The sequence below is a fragment of the Temnothorax longispinosus genome, chromosome 3 (genome assembly GCF_030848805.1).
Source record: "Temnothorax longispinosus isolate EJ_2023e chromosome 3, Tlon_JGU_v1, whole genome shotgun sequence".
Taxonomy (NCBI): domain Eukaryota; kingdom Metazoa; phylum Arthropoda; class Insecta; order Hymenoptera; family Formicidae; genus Temnothorax; species Temnothorax longispinosus.
Window position 1 is genome coordinate 14,434,248 of NC_092360.1, and position 12,057 is coordinate 14,446,304.

Sequence of the window (12,057 nt, forward strand, 5' to 3'; positions counted from 1 at the left end):
ACTAATCTTACTTCTATAAGTAGGTGCATAAAAGAAAAGTAAAAAGAAGAGAAAAAATATCCTGCAATATTCAACAAAGGAAAAATATATTCAGACTAAGTCGATTAGCACTTTAACCTTTTCGGTACGGACAGTGACTATATAGTCCGTATACCGCTCTCTGCGGCTGAGCAAATGTTTCTGTTGATAAATTTTTAAAATGTTTTTGTAATTGAGTTTTATTACAGATAATAATTGAAAGCGGATGTATGTTTAATATAAATATACAACGCGTTAAATCCCAAAATCCTCAATACATTTTATTAGGCTGTTTAGGAAAATATGTATTTAATCATTCGAGATATTTGCATTTCACTTTACACTCATTGTCAGACTAGATTAATGTACAATGACTTTAATATACACCAGGTCGCACTAGTGTGTTCAACTCAATTCACCATAAGTTCTAAAGCTAACAATAGCTAATAGTTAGCTTTGTCAAAATGTTTATCTACATGAAGAAATTGAATTGAAGAGTAGTTTATTCAAGTTACCACGATGTTTCGGGCAAATCATGATTATTTTCAGTGCTTATACGGAAATCCTGTCGCATCAAATCGGCAGAAAATATTTGTTGGCGGTTAAAATAAATTCACGATACCGTGCTGGATTCAGACAGAATTTTTCTGCTTAATCTACAACGTACAAGCGTAAGCGGATATGCGGATAAATAGATTTACTACAAGTTTAGTGCAATTCGAGTAGTTGCCAGGAACATATATTTGATAAATTTTAAATAAAAAATATATTTATTACTCTGTAGATAATTTTAATATTTGAATATTTCTCACGTGTGTATGTGCGTATAAGAGAGAATAAAATATTAAACTTTTTCATTACATAACATATAAATGTTCCTTTGGGGAATTATATACAAACAAGATACGTGTCTACATACAATAATTTATTAAAATTTTTCAAAGAGAAAGATTTAGATAATGTCATGATTCACATGAACTTGGTTGAATTTGAATTATGCATCTATTTGTTAGTGTATGCAGCCGTCATATCTTTATCATTAACTACTAACCAATTTTCTATCTCGTTCATTGATGTTTCTAAAAGCATTCAAATAATATGTTGCGAGTCGTAAATCAACGATAATATACTATGATTACACTGTAAAAACAGAGTTAGCATCTTTTTTGCCTTGCAGCTTGATCATTATGGTCGATAAATTCTTTCGTATTTTTACTTTTATTACTTTTACCTCAATAAAATATAGTCCTCTATTCTAAACGCAAATAGAGTTTTTATAAAACACAGAAGGAAATAACAACTTGAAACTATTCAATGGCGCGTAAATGCCTTCGATTCTAAGATAATATTTAATTCAACTCTAACCATAGCAGTTGATTTGTTTTTGTGTTTGCAATTACAGTTAAATAAATAATTTGCTATTTGATTGAAAATAATAATACGACAAACACAAAGAGTAGCTTCGACATATTTATTTTCCTTGCCAAAGCGAGAAAAGTTACTCTAATTAAATTAAATAAAAATTGCCTGTTTGCCGAACAAAAGATAGAAGAAATAAAAAACCAATAATTTATTGTCCATCTCAATCGTTATTGTCTCAAAGTTAGTTGGTGATCATTCAAGTTTGTTTCAGTACTGAGGATATCTTCCGCTTATTGTTGGTTACGCCATTGACTGGATAGAAAGATACATTTTCTCAATCGCAAGAAAATTTCTCGTAGTGAATCAGGATAAAGTTCAATTGTACGTTTTTCTGGATATGTTCTGCAGCGAAAATGTAGGACGCGTATATAGAGCAAACAAAAGCATTGAACTCTGTGCTTGATGAAAGTATGCCATTCGGTAATAACGAATGTATGGATTGTCTTGAAAGCTTTGTCTGCACTTCTCGCGTGTAAGTTTCTCGATTGTGTAAGAATAAAATCGCAAAGTACAAACGGTGTTTCACAAATCTGTATCCGCAATACAAGATTGATAATAAAGTTCGCGATCTTTATTGATAGCAGAGTTTTAAAGTAAATGGAAAAGTTTTTTAATTCTCTTGTAATCGGAAAGTACTTTTCTCTCGAAAGCGTAGGATCTTGCCAGCTACGGTCAAGAAAGAAGTTTCAGTTTGTATAACGTATTTCCGAAGTTTTCTCTACGACTCTACGTCGTGCAAGATTCTGCGGTTTCGAGGGACACGAGAGGAGTGTTGTGCTCTAACTTGGGCAACGTTTCGTGAATTTTGAAATATACGTTTTTGCATCCTTAATATCCACAAAGGGAAACGGAGCTAGTGCCGACGGCTTTCGTCGCTCTGGTGGTTTATTACAACGGTCTCTGCCGTTGCAGGTTGAGATTTATCGGCTTTCCTCCGGCCAGCAGCTGCGGCTACTCCGCAAAATACAACGAAAGGAATGAGTGTGTTACAAAATGAATGCGCCTCGGAAGGAAGAAGAGATCGCACATTCGTTTCTTAAAGTTCTTGTCATCTAGAATAGAAAGATCAGACAAGTTAACGGAAAACAATGTATGTTTTCTCATGGCAAAGTTTAAATATGTAAGGAGTTTAAATATAAAATAAAAATGGAGCAACGAGCACGTAAAAAATTAACTATTATCAGGTAAATGGTAAAAGTTTGTCTGAAAACAATTATTTTCAATAAATTACTTATCAGCAAGTTGCGCGATCTCTTGTAAAGAATTCAATCACGCAGTATCAATCAGTTACTAGAAAAGCTAAAAAAAACTGTTTCTTATTTTAACATGCATATATGCATGTTTGCAAGAATAGAATTGAGAGATAATGATTTTATATTCTGTATAATGTAAGAAAAATTTCTGCAAAGAGAACAAATTTTATACTGCAAATCGATATATCAAGAAAACTGTGGCAAGTATTGTTTGTGGCGCAAATAGATTTACGAAGATAAACACCTACTGTAGAGTTTGCATAAGAAAGAAATCAAATCCCGCTAAAGAATGTATTCCTGTACGCTCGTTCCAGTAACTCTGATAGGATAAAGTAAAAAGCTATAAGCTTCTTGAATGTTTCATAGAATTCATAGTTGTTGTAATGCGCTGAAAGACGTAAAAAACGAACATAGCGCAACGTTTGCTTGTATAGGTACTTTCTTTTACGATGATATAAAGTGACATGCATCTTGTTGCTAAAATGTGAAGATATTGCTCAAAAATAATGAAAGTTTTAAGAGTTGTTCTTATGGAACAAACTAATTATAAATAATAAATACTTCTCATAAATAATTTATGTAATGAAAAAAGAAAATTGAAAAATTAAGTGCTTAATTACAAACTATAATAAAATCCAACAAACAGTTTCATGATACATTTGATCATATAAAATATAATATGTGTATATGTAAATATATATGTACAAGTTGATTAACTAAATATACCAACTTATATTATATGTACCAACTTTCGTAGTAAAGTTATATCTTTACTTTATAATAGCGTACGTATAATCGGAGAACACTGGTTTGAAAGGTCCGTAGTGGAACTCGTTTACTTGACATTTCGTGAGACAAATGCAGCGGTTACCGTCAACGACTTTATCACGGAATACGAGCGAGGAAATAACTTTGATTTGTGCATGTATCCATCGAGTTACGAACCGAACGTAAAATACAATCCGTGGTTTCCGCAACGTCGTATCCTCCGTGGATATACTATGGGTTCCGCGTGTCGAGAATACATATGACTTGCCGGGATACATCTCTACGTAAACATTCAAGAAACGTTTCGAACACCTTAACTCTGACGGTCGATGCACCGCACAGCCAGATTAAATTCGTAGTTTCAAAGTTCCCTTCTAGTCGTGACTCTGCGTGCGAACGATCACCAAGTATAACAAGCTCGAACATAATATAGGAAACTCAATCGACTCTCACACTACAAAATTATATCCTACGTACTTGACTACCTGCACGTTATGAGATGATGGAGTATAAGGAGCGCATATCGAAGAAGAGGCAGGCAAGTGCTTCCGAGGGAAGGGTGAATTACCGGAGGAGCAAAATATCGTTATAGCGACATTCGGTGAAATTGCGAGGAGGTCGCCTAGCTATTTGTAATTGTAATTAGCAAACCGACTAATTCATTACGTTACCAAGAAATATACGATCTGCGGTACGTATGCTATTTAACTGCAAGGGATGGAATCCAATACGAGAAAACGTAACAAACACTAATCATTGTAAGCACTGACGTATGCGACAAATCATTGCATTTTGTGCGCAAGATATAATAGAAACAGAAAGGAGATCTAATAACGAGAAAGTATAAAATATGGTCGACACGAAGAAAGAAAAATACAAAGCAAGGAAAAGAGATACAAGAAAATACAAAAGCCTGGTAGCATTTCTTGTAGAGACTTTAGATATATTTTTAGATTAAACATATAGGTACGCGATATCCTTAGCTTCCCATACCTCTTTTCATACATAGACATCCAAACTAACAGTTTCCCATAATAATAATATTAAGAACTGATATTTCTTAATTATATACCTAAGAATATAAGAATATTTCTGAATTGAATCCATTACAAATATTGTATATATAAAACTGGATAGTAAACATTTATCAACTAATAGTAGGTATCAAAATAATTTTAGTTAAGATTAAATAGTTTACTTCATATCAATCAAAGAATTTCAAATGAAGATGTAAGATGTTTAGAACATCTTTTATATGTATAATTTTAGGAAAATAAACATATATTTTACGAAGAATTTGATAATAATTAATATCTTTCGCTGTAATAAAATGAGGTAAGCGATCCTAGATTGGAAAGTCTTGAACTAACGAGCTGAATCGCTTTTGAAATTTGAACATAACGAGCTGAGTCGAGCGCGTCTCGGTAAATGTCAGAGAATAGAACGAGATAAATTTACGGGATCATGAAACATGCTGGAAGGCTCGAGGATGTCAGCCGCTGTCATCTGGGAAAAAATACTGCGACGGGCTGCGACGCGCATCATACGAAAAATAGGAGACGTGTTAACAAAACTGCAGTTAGTGAGTATGCAGTTAGTGAGTTTAACTTTCGTTGTTCTTAATTTCCACGGTTTATCCCTCGGGCTATTCTATCCTGTACATTGCAAGTCTTTTGAGACTATAAACACAACGATCCTACATTCCGTGAGTTTGGTTCAACAAATCGTTGGGAACAATATGGCTCCAACAAACATAATCATTTCTCATTTACTATTTAGTATAAATAAATTGAGTTTCTTAAAACAATACTTTTTAATTATTAAAATACTTTTAACTTAATTTCAAATATATTCAATTTTAGTTCATCTCAAAATAGAAAGATAACTCATAAAATGTAAAATGTGTTACTTTCTTTTAAATTCACTAGCACAAATTTTGAATTATTTGGTCATAAGAGATAACAGTTCTTTTAGTTCTCAAATAAATATAAATTAATTAATTAATAAGATTATACCTATATATATATATATATATATATATATAGGTATAATCTTATTAATTAATATATATTACATATACAACTCTGTAAATTTATTGCATATGCAGAATTAATTAAAAAATGTAAATTTAATTTCTTATTTTTCCGACGATTTATGTTCTGCGCTATTACAAACATAATAAATATCAGTGTTATAACAATAAGTTAAATTTAGCTCGTTTCAATTACAAGAAAAGAATACAAGAGCAAAAGAGAGGAATTGGTCATATTTTATTATTGTTGCATTGCAGGTTGTATTAGCAATCATAAAAGCGTAAGAAAATGCATCGTAATTCCGACTAAGTAATCTGTCATAAATGCTTAAGCAAGAATGACTAAGCAAATTAAGAATACATTTACATAAAGTAAACTTAGGAAAAATGTTTGTCATTAACGACGAAGGGAAAAACGAAGTAGTTTATTTACTATAATAGCTTAATAATCAAATCTTTAAATTTTTTCAACATCTATATAAAATATTTAAAAATTTTTTATAACGTTTGTATACACACATACACAATTATTTAATGTTATAATTAAATACATAACAACACATTATAAATTTAGAAAGGCTAAATATGTAAACAGTTAAAATTTAAATCTAAAAGATTATATTTATTAATATAATAAATTATAAAAGCAATATTAAATAATTGTGTAGCCATAATAAATAAGCATTATTCAACAAATTACAAGTTTATCATTTATAAAATCTCTGACTTATAAAATGTTATTATTATACAAATATATTATTAATTATTTAATATATGTATAGATAAATGTATTACATATATTATAATTAAAATATATAATTTTGTTAATTTTCTGTAGAAAACAACTTGTTGTAAATTAAAATGTAGATTGCATGAATATGCATAAGTCCGTTAATGTTTCATATCACTTTAGCACCTCTGTACCCTTATATGAGACGCAGACGCAGGTGCCGATGGTATAACCTCTGGAGCACAATCTTATCCCACCAAGTAGTCAAATTAGACTACGGGATCTGGCCTAGTGGCCTTCAACGAGAGTTAATAATCGCCGACGATGCAATGTGCATCGGAAAATGCAATCAATTATACTGAATATCTCGCAAAATAGAATTTAAAATACTATATACCTCATACACACTTAAAGATTAAAATAATAGTAAATATCAGTACATAATATTAATTATAATATAATTAATATGCGTGTGATAATGTGAAAAAATAGAAGAGATAATTAATATAAATGTTATATGGACGACACTTACACAACTGACCTGTCATAAAATTCTACTATCATACGTATTTCCTTTCTGAACGAAACGCGCAATGCCTCGGAATCGCGCAAAGAAAGAAAAAATATGCGCATCCCCGCGCTCCCAAGAAGCTCTTTTCCACGAAGATAGTCCTCCCGGCAAGTTGCCTCAGCGAGCAATCTCACGAAATTGCACCGCGCGATTTCACGTCGTTCCGTCGACATTACCGTTCGCATTCCCAGCGTTCCCTTTTTCCGAGTCCTTCGACTTTCATTTGACTGACGGAAGGGGATGAGTTGAGAGGGTGAAAAAGTACATAAGGGAAAGAGTAGTGGACAAAAAGATCTATAGCTAGAAGAAGAAGAAGAAGAAGAAGAAGGAGAGAGAGAGAGAGAGAGAGAAAAATAGAATAAAAATAGATTTCTCAATTCACAGTCAATACTGTCAAAAAGAATAGATTTATCATCATCACAATCAATATTACTGTCTTCAAAAATAATAAAAACAGTCAATGAATTATAATAATCTTCAAAAGTGTAAGTCCAAATGTATAATACGCACGATTCGACGAGTTATTATAATTTCTCTTTTGAAATCGCAATGTGCATATCATCAAATGCGCACTACTTTCATCTTTCCAATAATATTCTCGAACAGTTACTTATCATATTTATGTACTCTCTATTTTATATTTTTTGTCATCACGCAAAAAGTAGGCCTATAGTGGAGATCAAACTTGAAAACTTAAGCTTTTGCGTAAAGTATAGCGAAACGTCTATCACTAAGCTGACAATGAGTATATAATTTGGTGACGTTTATTCATATGATCAGTATACTCCAGTCAACCATAACTCACATATTCAGATTTAAAAATAGTTTGCCGTAGAAAATTCTACGATCTGTATAGCCAGTTTCTATAGTTTATTGTTTCCCCTCCCAGATGTATTTTTATAAAAATTTTCTTAAGAAAGCAGAGTTAATTGTGATAACAAATGATAAAGTGTCACGTGTACTATATACATCAAAATTTACTATATTACGACATAAATCAATATACGTGATAAAAATAATATAAATTTTAGTTTAACATAATAAATATGATATGTAGATCGCAAATTATTATAGATTCAAGCAAGAAATATATAAACACTTACCCGTGCTTTCGGCGTCTGTTTTAATCCAATGGCTGGTTGGCTGCGGTTACTCTGCAAGAAAAGATGAAAGCTCTTAGTAACGGTATAATGATCGACATTAAATTCAATAAACCATCGTTTATGCCGTCATATCGACAGATACTTTTAGTCCGGAAAGTAAAGAAACGAACCGCGATAAATTATTGTCATAAAATGTGCCATCAAAATACAAACTCGCGGCTATTTCCGGGTCGCAAATAAATCCGCTTCGAATGCGCCAAAGTGACCTTTTGCACGGTATCCGCGACTGATACGACACTACAAACGATAAAACGATAAATTCATGGCGAAACGTCGCGTCGCGACGGTCCGGACGGTATCATATCGTGGATGCCATGCCCGTCATTGCTGCATGAAAATTCGTAAATCTTAATTGGTTTGCTGAAACGTAGTCGTTTCTTTCGTGTCCCGATCACGTTATGAACAATGACTATAAAACGGACCAGACGAAATAATTTCACGTTAAGAACTTATCCCAGTAAAATGACAAAACGGCCAAAACAGAGTCACGTATCTCGCAGCGATTTAATTAAGCCATCGCACTCGCCATATATTCCAATGTTGATTAAACTGTTTTCGGAGTCGATGTGCATTTTTATTCGTGTTGATTGCCGCTGTATTTGCAACGTACTATTTCATCTTTTTCACAGATGTTCACTAAAACAGCACAAAGCACTCATTCCTCGATTTTTGTGAAATCCTCTCGCCTGGTTATTTTTGCACGCGATTTTAGTTTAGATGTTTAGAACAAAAAAAAATATATAATATTTTTTTAAATGTTAATATGGCTCATATGGGTTTATTTAATCTTGTTTATAATCCGCGCGGGGTGTATGCGTGTGTTCTTTGTTAAGAAAATATACTCTAATTATAAAAAGAAGTTAGTGCGGAAACTTACAGGTCCAAGACATTATTCAAGAATTTATTATTTACTAATTCTTTAACTTTTTTTGCACTCTCCAAGAAATCCTAAACATAATCTGTATTAGGTACGTTGATTACATCAAGTTTGCATTTAAATGTCTTCAGATTGCAATTTTCTACAGCGTTCGGAGCAGAAACGAGGACATTTCATCCCGTCAATTTCGACGCTTCGATGCCACGCTGATGATAATTAGCGTGCATTTAGCGGCATTTCGCTTGTCCAAAATCAGCTAACAGATATACTGAGAAACGAACGAGCTTTGTACGAGACGTGATAATTAAGCGGTTTATCTCGATTAATTCCGGATAATTACGCTTGGCAATTAGTTCAATTGCTGCGACTATCCAATGCTGCAATGCAGCATGAGTGGCGGGGCCTTACTCTTTGGTCCCGCAATTGCAATCGGCGAAACCGCGACAACTGCGTCGCCCTTATAGCTACGACGCTCACGAATTTTGCTGGTCGCTACGCTCTGCACTGAATCTCGAAAATTGCCTCGTAAACTGAGGACGCCGACGGAACCGGACTTGAGTACTTCCCCCGGTTACATTTCCACTTGGAACCGCTGCCCAATTTAAACCGTCATTTACATTTTATCACGTAATAAGCGACCGACGCGGACGAGCGCAAATTACACAGCCAAATATTCGCCAGGCTTCGTCTCACGTTAGGCACAAGGAAAATTTGAATCTTTCTAGTCGATGCTCGTGTAGCTATTCCATCGTAAAAATTACGCAATCAAGCTTACGCGTCAGGTCATATATTTCCTGAGATGGAAAATATGTGAACGGCAAACGAGAGAAAATAATTAAGCTTGGCGAGTTGTGATGTAAGCTAAGCATCGACGATGGTTGGTGAATTTGGCAGTGCGTTAGTCACTATTACTATTACTGTATCGTAATTACTCCAAGTTTTCTATTACGCTTACTTCACGCTACGCCACGGATATAAGATATTCTAAAATAACGCGACCTACTTCGAGTAATTGTGACTTATCCAGTTTTCTTAACCTACCCGTTTTTTTTCAACTTCTTCTCGTTCACCAATGTTTCCCGTCATTTTGCTTTCACCCTTTCCTTTTCCCACTACTTGACTGTCGAGATGCGACTCACATCGAAAGCACCATAAAGTCGAATAAACAAAGGAAAAGATAAAGCCGCGAAGGAATGAAAAGGGGACAAACAATAAGACGGAAACTTGGATGAAAAATCGCAGCCGCCTAAAGGAAGCGCGTCGGTGCAGCCAAACACCATCTTGCATCGAGTTCCGTTGACCGAACTTTTTCTTCTCGCCAGTCTCCGCCTCGTGCGAGAAGTTTCGACGGGCGTTTACCGGCGAATTTATCGGCATCGCGGTCTATTAACTCGTAATGGCATTAAGTCGATCTGCCGATACCTGATATGCCGTATAATTATTTTCTGTTCGGACGCGTCCCAGATTATGTGACAGTTTCGCACGGAATGCTTTTTTCACCGACGCATTTAACAGTGAATTGAATCTGAGCATATATATTAACCACATTTTATAGAAGAAAAATACACAGATTGCATTCAATGAGCTTGCAGAGCAAGTAAATTATACCATTAAATTGAACAAATAATGATAATGTTTAAAGAGTAAAGAGCATATAATCATAAAATATTAATGGAAAAGGGAAAAATATACAAAGTTGTCCAAAAAACATCTAAAATACATCTTTAGTGTATATTTTAATATATATTTAAAAATTGTACATCTCTCACTATATTATTTTAACACTGATTATTCCTGATACAGTATTAATTGATAGAACTGTGGCATTAATTCAATTCTGTTATAAATATGATTAATGTCTTTATATATACCGTTCTATCATCAGCGATAGATTCATCTAACAAAATCCTAAGGTCACATATTTCTTCGATATTAGCTCCAGGTGAAATCCGTTGCCGATCGGTTGATAGACAAGAATTGGTTAGGCTATATCGTTACTAGGATTAATTTAGTCTTGAGCCAGCGCCAGGAGCGTTCGAATTGAAAACAAATCAATCAGAATGAAATGTAGCACAAGAGCTATGGGTATCAGAACGCTCGGGAAAATCCATTGGCGGGTCACGTACAAAGGAAACGGAAATTCCATTTCGCGGAGGAAGCCTCTGACGTCTCCGATGTGCCATTCGGATAATTAGGTATTCAGTTACAGCGTGCGTTTTAGGCGGTTGCAGAAAGCGGATAATATTTATTGATTCCGGACAAGAGAGACGTGTTCACACGCACTCGTATGTTGTTTAATCAATTCGTCTAGTTCTTTAGCTTAACACGATTCGCTCTGTCTATCTCACATTTTGCACATTTTGTCCTCTTTAGTAAAATATTTTAATTATTTTAACTTTTATAAAATAACATAACTTAATATAAAACGATAATACGATTTAATTTCGTATTTTAATTGTACATATTACATATATGTATAATCAAAATTCTGCAGCGAAATAAAAAATCATAAACATTGGCAAGCAATAATTAGATCTTTCATTGTGAAAACTAAATAGAAATCCATCTAATAATTGAAAAATTCGCTAAACGTGCGCATTGTATAAAATTTCAATCTATCTATCTTCCATCCATTTATCTTACTATATATGTATTAAGACTATTTTATTTCTCTATTCTCATACCTTTGACTCGTACGATTAAATCAATTAGTAAAATGGTACAAAAGTTGATACATTAAAATACATTCGCGATCGAGGTAAAAAATTCAGTGATCATTTAACTATTTTCAGCACAGCTCTACTTTCCTTCGGTCCCTATGATATTATCGATAAATTTTTAATGACACGTAGCATAAATCGGTTTAGTTAGTGCCTTCATTTTAAGCTCGCACTAACCAAAGTACCAGAGAACATTTGCCTGTGCTCCGAGTGCAAGAGTTTGCAGACATTAATGGAACAATATTCGTCTGTTCTTGCATGTGTTATAGTACAATAGAATAGAAATCCTTTCTACTTTGTGACCGGACATTTTGAAAGTCGTCGTATATTGTTGATATATGTTGATATATCATTTCAAATAAACTATACTTAATATTAAAAAACAACGTATTAACATGGCATTACAAATTGTTGATTTATTCTTATTTATAGCACTTTTAATAAATATTTTAAACACTAATGTTTCTGATATTTGGTGCATTACGTGTTAAAATAAGTTTATT

General features: G+C 33.4%; 1 protein-coding gene and 1 long non-coding RNA gene across 3 annotated transcripts in view; one reads left to right on the top strand and one right to left on the bottom strand.

Moving 5' to 3' along the window:
* The window catches only part of LOC139810364 (uncharacterized), a 293,594-nt gene that overhangs the window by 237,158 nt on the left and 44,379 nt on the right, over positions 1–12,057 (bottom strand). For both annotated transcript variants that reach the window (XM_071773847.1, XM_071773848.1), the window contains one exon: positions 7,898–7,948. In XM_071773847.1, the coding sequence (XP_071629948.1) occupies positions 7,898–7,948 (51 nt within the window). The remainder of the gene's footprint in view (positions 1–7,897; positions 7,949–12,057) is intronic.
* Positions 1–12,057, top strand: part of LOC139810366 (uncharacterized) — a 46,642-nt gene that overhangs the window by 7,877 nt on the left and 26,708 nt on the right. The gene's annotated exons all lie outside the window — the stretch shown is intronic.